Below are 19,548 nucleotides of genomic sequence, written 5' to 3' on the forward strand. Positions count from 1 at the left end.
AAATCATCTTGTGGTAGCAACCGTTAAGCCAGTCTAACCATCCTAGTAAGTACAGTGATGTAACATCTCATTCGACATGAAAACGGGCTCAACTTAAACCAAGTGTTGAATAGTGGTCAGTTTTTGACTATTTGAAAAAGTCTCCTCGGTGGAAGTGGTTCACCATGAATGTGGTGGCTAACAATGAATGCATTGCACGCTTTCCACACTGGTACAGTGAAATTCCTGTTACATCAGATATCAAACAATTGTGATTGAATGTTTCAATTCAGATGGAGTAAATACGGTGAAAAATATTGCTTATCTGTGACTTACGCAGCCTCATGAACATTTTGCAATGGTCATCAACTGCTGCCATTTGGATCGAATGGAAAGCCAAAATAAATTCGAATGATATCCGCAGTAAAATACAGCTTACCACATTTTCTAATAGGACAATAACAATGACTGGGAACTTGATAAATATCCAGCTTTCTCGCGTTGCCCCACCCTGTGTTGTCCCTACTTTCGTTCGATTGCAACTTGTTCCAGCAACTCGTGTATGCATCGTATTTCTTCCGAATCAGGTTCAACTAATAAGTGCCAGCTTGTACTAGGTAGTGCATCAGCGCTGCTTATGATATCAAACTTTTGGTGCGATAGTCCGTTGCCAACCGTAGACGAATAACAGCGTTCACTCGTTGGGAGCAAGTTGATAGCACCTGCTCCGCCACAAACTCAGGTTTAACTATTCCACGGGGTATCATGCTGTTAGCCGGTTAGCGTACACCGCGAAATTTGACTGCATCGACCGTTCAGATATGACAGCTTTCTAGCCGAATTAACCCACAGTTACTTGGCGAAAATCATATTTCTTGGTTACACGAACTCCATGTGGCTAATTCAGGAACCCCAGTCGAACTGAACGAAGCCGGACAACAATTTGTCGCTGAGCCTAATGGCTATACAGCACATATGTTTCATTGGAGTCTATTATGGTGTATAGTTTATCGTGGCGAAGATCAGGCGCAACAGTATGTACGAAAGTGCACACATAAGTGGGGCTTCCGAAGACTGATAACATACTTCCCTGTTATTGGTCTACATGAATAAAGTTATCAGAACAAGCATTCCGATCAGCACAAGAGGAATCGTTGGCTAAAATGGACATCATATAAAGCTCAGGCTAACTTCATTTTCCGCGCTATTCTAATACCACCACGATGTCCTTATTGAAAGGCCTATCCGCCTCAGCTAAGACCCTCAGAAGTTAGCTCACACGTCACATTCTTCGGAGCAATGTATTCGGGTCAGGCAAAATATGACACTACAGATGGAGAGACAAGGAAAGAAATTTACAGAAGCTGAACTGGGGCAATTAACGATGGCGAATTAAAATGCAAACTCATTTCTATGCTGAAGCATGCGACTTGCATCTTTTTCGCGGAAGTATACGGAATCGTTGTTTTCAAGCATGATCCTCTGTAGTTCACGTACGTTTGTTTCCAGCGTGTGGCGTAATTCACGTCTTTGTTTGATGAGTTCCTGAGGTAAAAGTTACGCGAGCCGTACATTATTGTAGCGAAACGACAGTTTTATAGAAATACTGATTTCTAGAAAGGTATGCCAAGAGTAGATTTATCCGGGGGAGGTGGTACCTTTATTCATTCATGGCATCCATTATGTTCGATACCACCTTCCCCGAATAGCTAACCGGCAACTACAGAATTCGAGATTAGGGAGATACAAGTGTCTGGTATTTCTTCGTTATACAACAGCATCCGAATTTTCAGGCATCATCTAGGCTGCAGAGTCAAACCATAGGGTTTGCTTACCTTCATCTTGCCACACTCGTTTCCCATATAGTGTCGAATCAAACAAAAGTGGGAAACATACGCATTTGGTGCCAAAGCAGAATTCAACAGAATCTTTCATTCATGATGCTCTCAAAATGAATGTGCCGCACAAAGGCCCTCTCGTGTTTCAATTGGAACGCTAGCTGATTTGGAAAAATCATTACTTATAAGGTTCCTGAAAACCCTTCGACATCCCATTGTTGGTTTCGCTCTTCCAGGGTATTATCAGATAGGCCTAGTTCCCGAGCTTCCATCAACTCTATGTCCCACCTGAACACCAACTGGTGCCTTATTGGTGAAATTCATTCATGTCCAAGTTAACTGGAGACTCAAGTGAAGCTCACTTATGATAACATAGGTGGGAGATTCATTTGGGCCTTCTGTTAACACCAGAGTAATTTTCAAACGAATGTATATCGTCAATTGCAGCAGAACACCGGTTTTATGGAAGCTCTCCTACTTGATGAGCCCAAAGAAGGATGAAACAAGTTGAAGAAGGATATTCAGCAACCATATAAGGAGTATGTTATGCCAAGTTAAACTGGGAGCTGCTCTCCAAATGTCCCGAACATGGACACCATGCATATTCTAGGTGCCATTTGTTTTCAAATTTTGAAGAATGGACCGCATAAACATCACAGTGAGAAAAAACGCGCCACTATTCTCCTAGGGGAAAGCTGCTGCTCGCTAATCAAAAGTAAGCCGACAGAGGTCAGCTTTGTTGAGAAGACTTAACAGGGATCGCACAGAAATAGATAAAAACGACAAAAAAAGCAAACGTGAATCTAACATAGAAAAAACGATCTGTCCCTTCCCTTAAAATCTTATAGGCTGGCAATACAACGAGCTTTACAATAAAAAACTGCAGCCTGTTGTGTCGAGCCAAATGAATTACTTAAGACGCCATAGTACGAGGAACAAAATCTCCAGTCGGTGAAAATGTAATTTACCAATATCGTCTGAATCTAACCTCCACAATGTCTCATTTTGCAAGTGGCTGGTCGAATCCAAACACTGATTGAATAACAATTCCGGCTGTAGCTTACTGGAGTAAATGTTGCCCAAAATCAACACTGAAAGGTGATGACAACTGGGTAAAATCCCCCGAAGTGTTGTGTCTGTCTGCACACGAAAAGTTTAATCCTATGACGTTACTTACAGAACGGCGGTGTGCTCACGATCGACGCAGTTTCGCTTTTCCCCCGAAAAAATGTCCGTTATGGATGTACTCGTAAGCCGTATGAAGATAAACACTGAAAACCACTAATCACCTTGGTTTAAAGGTAGTTTTAACTGTTGGAAACTAATTTCCTTACAAACTGTAAGCTTTCCTGGCTTTAGTTTTTTTGGTCTCGTTTATATGAAGTCAAGTGGATTATTCATTCACAACCAAATGAATACTATGTCGTTTCTATACTAGCCACAAGATCACATCGGACCATTCCCATGAGTTAACAAACGAAGATGTCAAAATCGTTGGTGAATACTGTTCTATCGACGGTAGGCCAACTCGAAAAGGAAAAAACTCGGTCGAATACAAGAGAAAAATGTATCTGTTCGTCTCAACACTGGGTTAGTATCCATGTTCGTCCCCGTGCTTAAGCCATCGTTCTGCTAACTTTTGGAAACACCTTTCGTCTCGATGATATCAAACAATGTCCATTTTACATTCATCTTTGTCTCCTCTTCGACGCACTTTAGCTAAAACGGGAAACTATTTTTTACCCCGAACTGGATAACTGCGATCCCCGATCGTAAGTATCACGTTTACCGAACGGGACGCATACTCGAACTTGGGCGGATAAACGTTACATCAAAAGTAGCATTGTATAGAAAGTTTCGTATGCCCTCAAGGCGCGTGGTTGATGGATGTTGGATATAAACGGTAAGATTATCTGACTTCCTAGCTGAAAGCACGATCGTATGGAATGTACATGTATAGGGTGAATTTGTTAAGAAAAAGTAAGAAATATTTACCGCAGGTAAAGATAATCAGTACACGGAAGTGAGACAACTGATCACTATCATACTTGATCTATTTTGCTAGCGAATAGGAGTACTGTATGCTGACCGATCCTTGCGGTAAGAATGGCGACTGGACTATTTCAAGGGGAATGTTTTGGGGAAATCGGACAATGATCCGTATGATGGGATTCTTACATAGAGGGAGTGTGTGGGAGTCGTAATTGTCCGGCGTAACAGGCGTATCGTTATAAAAAGATCGATTGTAGGAGTATACCGTGGTACAAGAAGTGTTTCACATTTACAGAGGGCTACAAGCTAATCGTGTGAATACTTGGATCGCTTCGCAGGTGGAGATATGTACGCTAATCCTCAGTATGTATATAATAGTAATTGTTCTGGTCCTCGTCGTCTCCGAGGCATTGGTCCTAAGAAACAACCCTCCTACGATAGATGAATTACTCACGCTTCATAAGTTACGCTGGTTAGGACATGTACTCCACATGCCAGATGACCGTCTGCCTCGCAGGGCGCTTTCTGCCCGACTCAGCCCTGTGCTGAGTGGAGGAGAATCTGTTTCAACTGATGTCGCTGCAGAGTATGATGCATGGAAAGCCATACTCTTGCTTCGCAAACTTGTCCAAAGTAAATTGGTTCCTCCGCAGACCCTAAGTTCGACGACATTGCAAATACTGATACAGACATTCTGGAGACGATATCCGCTTTTCCATACGCGGTATCACTGTTTGAAGCTGTCTGTGAATCGACCAGACGATATTTTGCGCACTCTTGCATTAGTAATGACGAATGCAAACGGTGTAAATTCAAATGACTGACCAATAACCCATTCGAAGCTCGTTTTCATGTGCAGCATCCAACCCTCCAAATTGTCAGATCTCCGGATACACCTGTTCAACCGTCTTGAACAGAAACCTTCGCTGAGGCGTAGCACCATTGCCGACAAGTATCAAGTGCTGATCAGCCTGCAGCATGACACCACTGTTGTCCAGTCTGAGTGTCAAGCTGGTTGGAAGTTCATGCGATTCACAAGGCTCCCAAACCTTTGTTCAACTATAGCTCGTCTTCGTCTGATCCCACGCGTTCTGGTGCGTCAGTACTTTCCCCTGAAAATCCCTCATTTCGGTGCTGGCACTGATGAATTCCGACTCTACAAGCAGCATGGGTACCAGCAATTCAGGCCCATGGGCCACAAAGACGACTGCTGTAAGACACGCTCACCCGAGGTCATTCACGGTGCCAATTAGCCGCAATCGCGCATCTCGATTACGCCAAACTCCAAACCGCTGTTCTTAGCACGGTTGCAACTTTCCAGATTAATGCCTCCTGTCGCCGGCAGCTTCTCACAGACCTGGTCAATGACTGCCGATCCGCCTGAAGTTGGACACTGTTTCGGACTTCATCACATCGGAGAAACTTCGGTGCACGACTGTGCAAACTCCAGCATGACAGTCCTCCAGTATTGCTACCAGTGCCAGTAATGGCGAGCTACAGCTTTTTGCGAACTACCATGCTATCTCTTTTAGGGAGGCAAAATTCACTAGAATGTGCTGTATGACATCCGCGGAACTGATCCCCTGGGTCTCGAGTGATTCGATCAACTGGGTTTGGCCAATTTCGTCCGCAACGTAGTGCGTTCTCTCGCTTCGGATCCAAATAAACCCAGCGAAATTATTCGGCGCTTCGCAAAACATTCCCCACGTCAGTGGCCTGCTGTTTTTTCGGTACCCTGGTGTAGGGTGCACGTTGATTACGCTGACTCCACTGAAGGAGTGGCCCACCTTCTTTTAGTCGGTGCGTTTCTAAAGGAACCAGAAATCGTGCCTGTCGTCGACCACCTACAAACCCTGCCCCAGACCTTCAGTTTACATGGCTTACCAGAGACTGTTTCGGAAAATCGATCTCAAATTCTGCCGCATAAAAATAATCACGCACGTCCGTTCATTGCCGTATCCCCCGTAATCAAACAGTCTGGCTGAAAGTTCCATCGATATGTTCAGTCAGCCGCTGCTCGAATCTCGAGCGGACGGGACATTCATCGACGTTCCCAGATACTTTTGTTGGTTTACCGCCATATTTGACATGAGGGTACAGGTTTTTGCGTGTGACCACCGACCAGGGTAAGATCCCCGGATTTAGGGTTGCGTCCTACAAAACTGCGGGAGCCTTATCTAAAACGTTTGTGTGGGCCAAGACACCGAGACCTGGCAATAAAAGCAACTTCGCCCACGCCATCTGTCAGGACTAGCGTCGCGTCCTACCAACCCATCACTAAAAATCCACTTCGGTACCTACGAAATAGCACCAATCACGGTTGACAAGAAGCGCCAGGAGACGTCTCAAAAGGACAAACATGGCATACAAATCTTCCTTCAAGGTGGATCGATCGCCGCCGACGGCAAGCAGCTCCACGGAAGGCCCATTATTGATTTTTCTCAAGGGAAGGTGTTGTGGATGTCAGCATCCCAGCAAAACTCCCTAATTATTGCACTATTGCGAAGTTGATTTTCTAAAATTTTAATTTCAGTTTCTTTGGCGTTTTTCAAACATCTTGGACATCTTCAAAAAGACCGCGCTTCTGTCCTCTTAGCTAGGTACACTTTGACGTTCCTCTCACTGCCATTGATCGAGGTAGTAAAGGTTCTCCTACGAAGGTCTCGTCCTAACTCGGGCTCGCGTCGTAGCTTGGGATTTATGATCTCGTCCTCACTTTGCGCATACGAGTGATCGTCTCGTAGTTACGTAATAGCACTATTCCTCTAAAGCCCAAATGCATACTGGCAGAGTAGATGAAAAACTGAGTAAATGAACAGAGCAGAGGTAATCCTTGGACGTCCTACTGAATAGCCTCAAAACGAAACTGAAAGGTGCATTATGGGAAATCAGGAACCATAAAAAACACTGGACCGTCATGAAGAAGCAAAATGAGTAAACATGCACTCTAATAACGATGTTTAAAAGAAAATCAAGTAGAATCCGATTGAAAACCGATTAATGTAATCCGGGACATACCAGCCTCTGTTGCCGCTGGGAATTCGTACGCTGTGCCTCTTCCTGCTCTAAGCGTTCCTTGATAAAGGCCATTCGAGCTCGACGGCTGAACGATAAGTTGTGTTGAGGTAAAGGCTACAGTTACAAATACTTGGCAGAGTTTGGCAGCTCAGTAAGCCGGAGTTTTACGTATCCCAATCCGATAAAAACATAACAGGGATCAAGCAATACACAGACTGAACAGCCATGGAAATTGCTCTGGAAAAGCTGTAGTTGTAGGACTCTATTATCACACTCAAAGTTGCACGAAATGATTATGGTTTAAGGTGTGCATGAGTTCCACCTTCTACAAACAAAAGTTCCAGTGCTATGATGATGTAGTCTAGCTCCAACCTAAGCTACTGGAGCCTCCAACCAAGAAAAAAAAGGCATAACCGTGTTTATCTATCTGGAGATCTAACTATATCAACCTCCATTTATTGTTCCGTATCTACGAGCGGCATCTAAAATGCGGTTGGAGACATGTGTACTGACAGAGTAAGGGGATACATCGCACAAGATTGTGAGTTTGTACATTTCACGCATTTAAGGAACCATCGGAAAAGACCGCCCTTAAACTTATTTTTCATCTGGGTTGGCTTCTGGCAAGAACAGTAATAAAAAGGATACGTGTATTCAAGATTTGCCATCTGTTCCTCTTTCAGGATCCGACATTTGTTCCTCTCTTCACGTTCCAACTTCTGTATATCCATCAGATTCTCCCTCTCTTGAGCAAGAAGCCCTTGAAAAAAGTTACGAAAGACCTGGCAGGGCGAAAAAGATTTTTTTAAATCGGACTGAGTTGGAAAAATAGCGAAATAAGCGTATGTGGGTCCATGTTACGCACGGAATAATACACCATTTTCTCGCAACGTATGATTAGGTGGACACAAAACAAAATGCTCAGATGCGTGATGGCAGGTAGTAATGGAAAAATAACGATATAAAACGTAACTCTCATCGTTGATTGGGTGAAAGCTATGCAGAAATAGGATTAGAGTTTTGTTGAGTCGCACTGTGTTCATTCAGACAGTGACCTATCCCACGAAGGTCACCACGCTGGTCACTTGGGGCAAGTAGCTGTGTTGACCGAGTAGCATCCACTACGTTTGGACTTAACATACAGCTTGAAAATGGCTTCAACCAGATGTCGCTCAAGCCATTCGAATCAGTCTTTTTAATAAAAAGACGAAAGCGCAGGCAAGCTGTCTTCGTAGTTTTCTTGGGTGTTTATCCTGCTATACTAATGTATGCAGAAAACTAGTACGTACAAAAGGTCGACAAGCTTCCACAAATAAATTGTCTAAAAGAAAAAAACAACATGAGATTTACACCGCGCCAGACTGTCTCATGATCAGAAATGAACCAACGCCCTAAACCCCATGGATTCGAATTCATCCCAAAGTTAATGTATCAGAGTTTGCAACTTGGAACCCTTTGGAATTATGAAGGCCTACGAACAGAAGTGAAAACGCGAAAGCGAATTACTAAAATGTCAGGTCACTCACTTTTTCTTCTTCGAACACTTTGGCCATTTTTTTGGCTCGAAAATCAGACACATATTGCTGATAATAGCTTCGAATACGTATCAGCTGTCGTCTTCGTTCCTGAAGCTGAGCTCTTAAGCGGCGATCCTCTTCATCCGCTGTCTTCTGATCCCGAAATCGACTCATCCGCATACTATGACGGAGAAGTTGAGCTAAACGCCGCCTATTGCGTTCTTCAACCCAAGTTAGCTTATGTCTGTTTGAAGGACTGATACCCGGGAGTGAAGTGGGTCGCGAAGAAACTGCGGAGCATGCACCTAAAAGTTGAGCTAAGATGCAGTGAGAATGAAGAAAGGTCAATCCAACCAACTGCATAGGTTCTAACTTCATCCATCATACAGACAACAACGAAAACAGTTCAACGCATTTAAATTGTTATACGTCATAGTAAACGCCTAGATCTATTACGAATAAGCAACAGTACACTAACAGCTTTCACCCTGTTGGATGTAGTCCGCGAAGTTCGAACAACCTTATCCGTCATACCTTTAGCTTAGAAGTTACTGAATTTGGGTGAACCATGGGCAACAATAAACTACTAGTAGGTGCTGCTGCTTGTGTGTCATATGATAATAGCAGCAGGTTTTGGTTGCATTAGAACAGGGGAGAGGTGGAAACAGCCCCATGTCAGTTGGTAAAACGCTCGTCTATATAAGGCTTCCAAAAAGCCATCTGGATAACGTGTTGAAGACACCATTAGTGGGATTATCCCCGTATCTTTTACCGATATGGCCACACAAGCCGAACGAAAAACGGGCGGCGGACACTGAGTAGGGTGTCAAGCTAACTGGTGGTAGTGGGGTCGGTTAGGTACCACGTTCTATAGAGCTGTCCATAACGTGTAAGGAGAATCACGTGGACCACACCCGGGAAGGCGTAAAGCTTACACAGTGCTCAACCTGACAGTAGTCGCGTTCACTTCGCGTTTCCACGTTAGCTTCAGCCTGGCTTCGTCGAGGCTTTGGAGTAGAAAACAGTTTTCCCCAGTGGATGGTGATTGGTTACACATGGCACACGTCCAAAAGCTTTGAATTGACAAGATTTATCTGTTGCTCCACAGATTTGCATTCATTACACGGTACTCGCCTACGGACCACTAGAGTGTGGAGATGATGTGGCCACCAAATGATTGTTATGCTAAGACTGCTCTCACAGAAGTTTCGCAGACACAACCATTCAACATCATTTAAATTTCCTATCGAGATTTTGTCCTGTTGACGAAGTCGATCTATTCAGTTAGTTGGAAATACACTTGGAACCGATTGAATAGTCATCGTTTTCGGAAAATTTTGGTAATAACCAGTAGATTACTACCAAACTTTCCCAACAAAATGCCAATGTGTATTTTTTTTAAAAATGAGAAGCATTGTACAGCTATTTCATCCATATTGAGAAACATCAGCAGTACACGTCTCACGAAACTCAAAGAGCTTCGAACCCAAAGCTTCCCGGTTATTAGTTTGAACACCTGACCGTTCAGCTACGATCGGCTGATCACCATTGTGAATAACTTGGATTAAAACAGGATGTAGCGCTATCCATTTATCAACCTCGGAAATCACATCACGCGACTACGTGTTGACTGATTCCTAGCTTGACAACTTCCATTTCCAGAAGCTTTTGATCCTACTGTAGGACCAAGCTGTCCTTGAGCTGACGTCAAACTGAGTTTAGCTCAGTTTCTGAAGAGAAACAATCAGTAAGGAGTGATAACAACTATTCTGAGGAGTTCATTGGATGAAAAACCCACATGATGGATTTCCTGCCGTAGGATTGTAGTTACTTCGTTGGAACTATATCTGCCAGGTTTCGAAATCAAGCTTTCAAAAATTCTTTTCGAGACGTTTGTTTAGCTTGTGGGTCAGATATTTTCGACGATCAAAACAAGTTTTCTATGCCGTAAGTTTTCGCCGGTAAGGGCATGACCTGAATCGACGTGAGTATCCCGTGGAAGCCGACGGTCAAGAATGGAGCCTGATTATGAGGAACCATCAGATTGGCTCCACCAGAAGGACGCAGAGTAGCACCACGGCGTCTACCGCTGTTAGTCCATAGTGAACGGATTACCCAGTCGTGTTTCTGAAACGCTGAGACACCCTACCTGAGCGATGAGATCTCCGGTGACTACAACAATACCTAGAGTTTTTGTGTTGTACAGTGGCAGGTCTTCGATAAAGTGCATAGTCCGCTAGAACTGTAGTAAACATATAGAAATTAATGGTAGAGAAAGAATGACCAATATTTTGGTCGGTCGCCATGTAAGGACATTCCTCCATCGGGTAACCGTTCTGGTCTTCTAGAAAACTGGGGATAGTATCGGGAACTTCGCCGAAAGACAGATGAGGAAAGATACAAAACCCACGAAACAAGAGATAATCGGCGTTAAAAACAAAGTCACTTTAGGCAAAGCACTACGTCTCCAATGTCATGTCAGAGGGTTCGGTACAAAACTAACAAAGTTTTGGTCTTAGCACTTGTTACCCTAGTCCTGGTTCTAGATTTTACTAAGAAGATATTACCAAAAGAAATCCAAAGCAGATTCAATTCTGCATAGGGGACTCAACATTGTGAAAACTTAGCACAATCCATCTGTATGACGGGTAATTATGTTTATGATATCCATGATGCTGTTTACTGTAACACTGACAAACATGCGTCTTGGCAGTGAACATTCTCGGGGCCAAAAATACCAAATTGAAAGGAATGCAGTCCATAAGACAGTCATCGAACTAAAGTAGACATCGATTACCACTTCCTCTTAAGGACGCGTTTGAATTAAACAGATGAACAATATACAACATGACAGGGGCGAAAAAAATCTTGAACAGAGTAGTTTCCCACGTCATTTGAGGAGAGCGATAAGCTGCACGTGTTCCAGAGGAATCTATTGATAACTGTAGCACAAGGCACCTGGATAGCGTACTTCCTAATGGATCTATTGAAGGTTTCGGGTCAAACTAAACTAGCTATACGCTTAGCCAACCACATTTCCCACTTACGGAGAACGAACGCACACTTGATCCTCGGTAGTACGTGCACACGAATTTTGCTGACCACGGGGAGGTGGTAGTATCACCACTGAGAGAACGTTTCTAAAAAGGACCGCCGATACATGTTCACTCTAGCCTTTCTTCCTAGAGGATTAATGTACTTCTAGTCATGAGTTACCATATGCACAGGTCTCAGACACGATATCAAGGGCATCTTTCGGATATTCATTTGAGAATTAAGGACATTAAATTGTTTCAGTGTGCGGTTCACTGCACCATCGAACACCCTAAAACGGAACTGCAGTGTAAGCTCTTATACTCAGATAAGTAGAACGGGAAGGAAACTCTTTCAGTTAAACCCAAATGCCACGAAGCAAGTTTGCCCGCAATACGATGACAGTGTACGAAACCGCTTACTTGCATATTGGCAGGTGAAACATTTCAAGTCTTTTTGTCGTCAGATTATTACGATGTCTAAACGAGTTCCACATTTTGACGGAATATTCGTTAAACATGACGTTGCATATTCACAGTGTTAGGGGATGCATTCCAACGGTCTGGATGGTGTGATCAGTTGAAGGTATCTACTTGGTTTGTACCCAATACTGAGAGCACAATTAATTGGGTTACTGCCACTTGACTGCTTCTTCATTTGGCCCGCAGCATAGTGTCAAATTTGTGAACCAGCCAGTCAGAGACCAGGTCGCATGTTCTGGATCATACAGTGATACAGACGATGCGTACGTAAATACTGTTCAACAAAATCAGCTGCAACCGTAATGGTTAAGAGACCGTGAGACTTTCTCAACGTGGGTAAATTCACTTCTGGACGTTAATTACTATAGCAGATTCTGGGTGATTATGAATTGTTACATGTCACTTTGTGATGAGCAGACATACAATGTGCTGCGTAGCTTACCTGCTTTCCTGCGCAAAACGCGGGTATCGTGACCATCCAAATCGAGAGTCGGAAACGCTGCTAACAGTTTGTCCAAAAGATCACCTGGTTCATCTAGTAAATTGGTCAACACGGTCTCCATCTCCGGTGTTTTCGGACGTTGCGTTCGCCGATCATGCGTGTACCAGGTCAGTGGACGCGCACGGGGTTTCACCAGTCCACCCGAATTTCCACATTCAGAGCCACACACTGAAGTTGATGTCCTTGAGCAGCTATTGCCATTGGTCTAAGTGGGAAAGCAGTTTCCTAATAAGCATCAGCTGCAACCTGCGCAACGATGGGTGATTCTGGTAAGCTACATCAGAACAAGTCACAAAAGCTGAAAGCTACTGCGTCTTCTATATAGAGAAATCAAATAGATACACACCATTTTTCGCACCATAGTACCAACAATATGTTACCAATGCGCTGCCAAAATATGGTTAACTCCTATTTCAAGGTTCTCCTTTTACAAAGTTTGTCTAGTATCAATCTATTTGGATGATGTGACGTGGAAAATAGTCTCGCCTGAGCAACTAAAGTATGTAGACGGATAGAGCGCAGCCGCTCAAAAAGGTATGGGAGTGATGAAGCAAAGAACTGCTCTGAGGATGTACACGTTGATTAGCTACAATAAGCTGTTCAGCTGTAAAACCCTTTCGATGCCTAGCTCCCATGCCACCCGAAGGAAGCACGAGGGCTGGGATACATCCACGTTGCCCAAGCCTAGACAGGGCAAGTCGAGAGGAAGAGGTCGGGTCCCAACCACGGACCTTCCTATCAGTAAATTCGCGGTCTTACCACTCAGCCATCTTGCCCCAGCCACAATAAGGAACACTAAGGTAAGCCGGTCTCCTTTTCAGGAAGGAACTATTCGAAATTCTTCACAGAATGTCCCAACATGAATCTTAAGTTACAGAAGTCAAAGTTACTCAGACGTCCAAAGGGATATCCTGACAAAGATACCTAGAGATCTCCGTGGAACTCATCCTAAGTAATCCTGCGATCACTCAACCTTGCGTGAGTGATAAACTACGACCGAATATACAAGCTGTTGTTGCAAAAATCGGTGATACTATCACCCAATCCCGAAGGGAAACTGGCTACCACGCGGGGAGATTATACAAATATTGCTCAGGTCCCAAACTGACTTTTTTCATAACGTTTCAGAGATTCTTCTGTATAATTAATCGAGATTAACCACTGATTTCATTGCCAAAAAGTGGAAAGTTGACCACCCGAGACGAGAGTTAAATTACACGGAGAAAAATGGAAGGGAGTGATAAAAAACTAGTAACTCTTGAGATTTCACTTCTATTTTGCGCTTATGAATTTTTTGGTCCATGGCGCGATCAAAAAACCTCAATCCACGTGTCAGCCCACTAGCGGTCAATTGTATTCGTTGATATGAAAGAGAGTGAGTGATCCGCATCTCAGACCCAAAACGCCACAATGTTGTCCAGGGTAAATCGCCTTAGATACAAGAAATATCATCGTTAGCACTTATGAAATGTCCCAAACAAACCTGCCATCACGTGACCTATGATGAGGAAAACCATTCAGTAAATTCGTACGTTGGAGGTTTTCAGTGAAATAAAAGAGCGAAAACAAACGTTCGATGATCTAACCCGGTCGACAGACGATTGGCTGTCTGTAAAGGGGAGTTGTGCAAAACGCCATCGATTTCTTTATGCATAATCAGGTCAACCCGCCTTTGGCTAGGCCAAAAGCTGCTCCCCAACGGACTTGGCTGAAAGAGGCGAGGAGCAGGCAGGATGAGTCACTTATCCAGAGAACATACAAACCAAATTCACGGCCAGTGATTCGCAAAATTAGGTTAGATTCTCTCCTCAACGGCTTAGAACAAGAGCACCAAAGTGTCTTCCCTCCTCGAATAGGATGAACGGAGAATCTTCAACCCGTACATCTGCACAAAAGCCCAACCTACGAGAATACCTACGAATGTCTTCATACTTTCGCACCTATCTAACCGGGATGCAACTCAGAGGTTTGTTGGTACCACGACCAGTAAAGTCTATTGGTCAAAATACCTCACAAATCGACATGGGCTACCCCTTTGAGACCAGGTTTCGGGATTTCAACGCAACGGTTTCACTGTACTCACCATCTCGAGCTCAAAAACACACTACACTTACGACATTATGAATACAACGCACGAGAGATGATCACCTGGCAAGCTAAGGTCAGGGCTGCACCCACTATGAACACTGTAGCTTGCCTTGTCGGCAGGATATCGATTATTTCTTGACTCCGAGATACAGTGAACCCGGTATAAGAAGGTGGTGGTTCTCCATCATTCTTACTTACGCATCAATTGATGTTCATTCGGAACCATTGAGAAATAACTCCTATCAGCATGTCCAGAGAACTCACAGGATAGACGTCATAATCTTAACGGCAGATATGGGTACCCAGGCTGGAAGGGCAGAGGTGAACGAGAATATCCTGGAAGATCGTCGGAACACATCACGATTGTGTGCAGATCACAAAGTATTCCATTCAAACACAAACTTCCACAAAAGTTCCAAGCGAGTGCGACCCAGCCTAACCCATCTGCTATCCAAAATTGCGATTACCTCCTCATGGCGAGATGGCAGTAGGATTGTAAATCAAACTGGAACTCTCACCTGGGGTCTCACCATGTCCTGGGGTGCACAACGATCTGTTAACCGTCCGAACACAACACTAGCCATGCTAATTTAGTTCGGTTGACGCAACCAGAAGCGCTCCATCACTCCCACCGGTTGTCTTATATCGAAGAGACTGCACAACATTGGACACACATCACACTCTCTAGGATCTGCAAGTACCTCAGTACGTGGCCTCATGAGCCATGCAAACAACAGTCGCCAAGCATCTATTCACTCTTCAAAACGTAGCGATCAACCGCGTAATCAAACCAATTCCCTAAAACAGAATCTCGGGTCTTCTGGGGCAGTGGTTCATAAGCATTGGAAGCTCAAACATGTAATCTAGCCCAACTAACCAGGGAAACCGCTCCGTAACGGGCGAATCTCAACTAGACGACCAGGGAGAGGCAACAAAATAATCAACGGCAAATTGAGATTCAGTGAAGAGGCCGAGTATTTCGAACATCAACTAAACTGGCACCTTGTGTCAACATCTTCAACCACATATTAAAATCGTCAGTAAACAGCAGACCTTTGTCTCTGGAGTCTACAGAAACCTGAATGGACACACCTCGAAAAATATATATATATAAACACCCTAATGTTTCTCTGATATCAAACGTGCTTTTCAAGCTAACGACCAAGCTATTCTTCGAAACCGCCTCACAAAGGTCCGGAAAAGTTCATCCGTACCTTGAAAGTAATCTAAATGCGAATAGGGGCTTACAGTGAATCCTCTCCTCAGTGGAACATTTGAAGCGGTAATGGTAAAGGATGTCCAATATCCTCGCTCTTATTCGAATTTATTGTGAACGAAATTTTCGAGAACATGAAGAAGGTAGTGATAAACAATGGAATAGAACAACTGAGAGATGTGGAATACACAGACGATGAAGTCGGGATTTGCAGATAAAAACTGGGAAGACAGTATACTGTGAATACGATCATCTCTGTGAGAATTTCGTACATGCAGAGAAGTGCACCAAAGTAATGTTTGCGATTGTGTTTGAGGGAAGATAGCCATTCACGTCCAAGTTTCATGGAAGAAGACTTGGACTTACACCTGCTAGCGGCATTGGAAAAGCATACGACCACTCGGAAAAGGTATCGATGAAACATGTCAAATTCAAGTAATTATGAACTCCAAATTACGGACAATAGGGTTCAGAATATCCTATGATGAACCCGTTTTACACTGCGAAGAGCGAAAACTAGTTGTCCCGAAAAAGCTTTCACTCTCCTGAAATAATTTATCCCCTAAAATTTTCGCTTCATTTATTAAAGGGGGCAGCAAGTATGGTCACATTCACTATACAAAGCAACTAATGATAAAGACGCTTTGGGTTACTGCTTCCGTTCTTCCAAGCTTACCGCTGATGGATTGATGGAGCTTCTCCATGCATTTTGTTTCATGTCAGTTTTCTGCTCTAGGTGAGAAGAAAAACGCTACAGAAGTACGGCTCGAACCATGTGTTAAAAAGTATATATATATATATAATACCGGACAAACACCGCTCCCAGTATGGGTAGCCGAATTTCTGCGTTGTGACTAGCTTGAATGCTATATCTTCGTTTTGTCGAGTTTAACGTTTTCATAAAGGTCATTGGTGAACAGTAGCACATTCGGCTCCGCACAATCGTCCGTTGTTGACAGGCAAATCAGTATCTGGTTCCCGCCTGCCATATATATCCTCTCTAGGAGAGGCCATCACGTGAAGCAGAGCTTTTTAGGACCTTCTATGAGAGGACCCAACATCAATGTACCAGCTGGTGGAAAATGACAAAGAAATTGCAAAGCCTTACGAAAACGAGCTTCATTCGCTGAGTTTTATTCTTGCTATAAGTGTAAAGCATATCCCTAATTCCAAGCAGAATTTTTGGTTGCTGAAAGGCATTAAATTAGTCATTCGTACTTCTGGTCAGTTAGGAGTTCCGAAACAGAAGAAAACGGTCCAATGGTTAAAATACTGCTTTATTTGGTTTGTACGTACACTTCAACTTTTCGTATCAACAACTCCAGCAGGTAAATAACGTATCAATAGTAGACTAATACGCACTCATGCAAGTGGTCAATGAGTAAAGGGATGAAGAGAATCCGAGTTGAACACAGGGAGGTTTAGTAACATTTGATGAAGCAACAACTATCCAGATACATGGGCCTGGTAAGCAGCAAAAATATAAATAACGCTAAGTATTAAATAGGAACACAATTATATCGACAATAAAATCGTTCAGCTGAAGCACCCTTCCGGTGCCTAACTGCCATGCCACCCTAAGGAAGCACGAGGGCTGGGATACTACCAGGTTCCCCAAGCCTAGACAGGGGAAGTCGAGAGGCAGAGGTCGGGTTCGAACCACGGACCTTCCGGTCAGTAAATTCGCGCTCTAACCACTTGGGCCATCTCATCCCATCGACAGAACAAGAGGCTTGTCATTTTCACCCTTGTATAATGCTTTCGCGCCGGTAAGGATCTTTTTTCCGTTACCGGAGTCTAACCGCTCCAACCTGTACGTTGGGACTGTGAAACCGTACCGCAGGAAATATAACATCTGACTCACATGTTTGAAAGACGTCGCCCTTGGATCGGACCGTAAACGGTCTATTGGGAGATGCGCGAATTCTTTGTCCTGTAGACATCCTCTGAGTTTTTCACGTAAGTAAAGCAGACGGGAAGCGTTATGCTGAGTCTTCGGAGCGCAACCTAGGTTTCGGTCCACAATATCACTAGAGGAGTATTCGGAAAAATGATCTCCGCGTGCCTGGCCCTCGGCCTTCTCCCGTGAAGTGACGGGGAATTTCTTTGAATCCAATTCCGTGAGAAGATTATTCACTCGATCTCTCACATCTTCGAGTGCGGAGTGTTTGACAGGAGAACATAAGGACTGAGTGGATTCATAAGAGGACCTGCAGTGGAATAAGATGATCATATGTTTCGAGCTGAGAAAAACGGCACGTTTGATGTTGGAATGAAGAGCAAGCTGTGGAGCATCAGAATTTACCTGGGAAGAAAGTCTAGTCTGATCGCATAGTTGTGTCACAGTACACTTGATCTCTATGTTTGGTATGAATCCGAGTTGCATAAATGGATCAAAAACTGTTTGTTAGTGGAACAGGTCTTGGAACATGACTGTCGTGAATCACCAGAAATAATCCAATCAGACCACAAAACTAATGCTGATGTCACGTCGACTGAATTAATCGTATTCGTTACCTAATACAAAACACAGAAATATGAGACTAACGTGTAGACATCTCTCGTTCTGTCCCATACCCCCCGGAATGGATAATTCCCACCATACATGGGCCACAAGATGCCAGTTCCACCAACTACGCAGTTCGTCAGTAAAGCCTTTCTTCGGTGGTTACGAAGTTCAAACTATGATCACACAAAAATCGACAGAGGTGTGCTTACAAAAATCCTACAATTAGAAGCGGAAGCAACCTAGATTACCCCGTCCCAACTGGTGAGCATATTCGCAATTGAATAAGGTGTCCAGCTTGTCCCACGCAAACAATACCGTTGAGGAGTAAATATAACCGTCTCTTCAGATGAGATAGGTTGGATTTGGATAGACTGCTTCTAACGTCAGACAGTCAAAATTCGGTCCGAATTGAGCCCGAAGATAAACACTGACTAGAAAATGCACGAACATCAAGTCTAGTACCTGCCTTGTAGTTAGAGTACTATCTGAGTCGCTCTCATACATCATCACGTCAATAAGTACTATCAAAAGAGCTACATCTGTACTTGCAACGCTGTAGCTCTATAAACAAGGGACTTACAGACTCTGTTCAAGACTCTCATGGCTTTCATTTGTTCGAACAAAGTTCACCAGAAATTCCAAAATCTCCAGCAAATTCCCCCAAGCAGTTAGATCAGAATCAAGCAAATCTGAGGCTCGAATATGACATATCGGGACTTGGGTCACTTCGGAAATTTTGTCTAGGTGCTCCGTCAGTACGCATGCCGGAGAGCTGGCTGATAGAAATCGCGAATAAAAAAGAAAAATAAGGAATACCGGTGGAGCGAAACCCCACGAGCCTTTCTAGCACTTCCTGCAAAAAGTTGACGTTAATGTCTTCCAGTTGTGAGCATGTGTGTTGCAGACCCAAAGAAGTGCATATTCGAGTGGACAAACTAAGGACAGAAGACGCTGTCCACATCCTTGGAGAACCGAAATGAATCCTTAGCGATGTTCGAGTTTCTAGATAGGTTGATTTATTGTCAAATCCGTGGGGCTGTAAAGGAAAAATAACAATCAATATCATTTCTATTGACCCTAATGGCACCTACAATAGTAAAGTGCATCTAACCGTCCAACTAAGAAATACTGGAGAGCTGAAGGTGTACCGTGTTATGTGGAAGGTATCCGTATAACACTCGGGATGGGTTGGGCCTGTCCAAAAATTCAAATATCCACTACAACCAGGTGCCGCGTGAAGCCATAGCCAGTGAAGGTGTCGTACTGGATCAACATGATTGTGAGCTGCTTTCGCCCGATGCAACGTATGTGGACCTCCTGACGTCGATCTTATTTCCGAAAAAACCGTATGACAAGTCGGTGCGAAATTTTCAG

The 19,548-nt window shown here is 43.8% G+C and overlaps 1 protein-coding gene across 1 annotated transcript; it reads right to left on the minus strand.

The window, feature by feature from the left end:
• Positions 1-1,268: 1,268 nt before the first annotated feature.
• Positions 1,269-18,948, minus strand: T265_13010 (hypothetical protein; the record flags this gene model as incomplete). Its single annotated transcript, XM_009166744.1, has 7 exons — positions 1,269-1,524; positions 6,828-6,912; positions 7,476-7,609; positions 8,354-8,661; positions 12,302-12,566; positions 17,530-17,875; positions 18,755-18,948. Coding segments are annotated over 7 exons (1,485 nt in total), but the record flags the coding sequence as incomplete, so codon positions are not given.
• Between the last annotated feature and the right edge of the window lie 600 nt (positions 18,949-19,548).

Source organism: Opisthorchis viverrini, assembly GCF_000715545.1.
Source record: "Opisthorchis viverrini unplaced genomic scaffold opera_v5_30, whole genome shotgun sequence".
NCBI lineage: Eukaryota > Metazoa > Platyhelminthes > Trematoda > Opisthorchiida > Opisthorchiidae > Opisthorchis > Opisthorchis viverrini.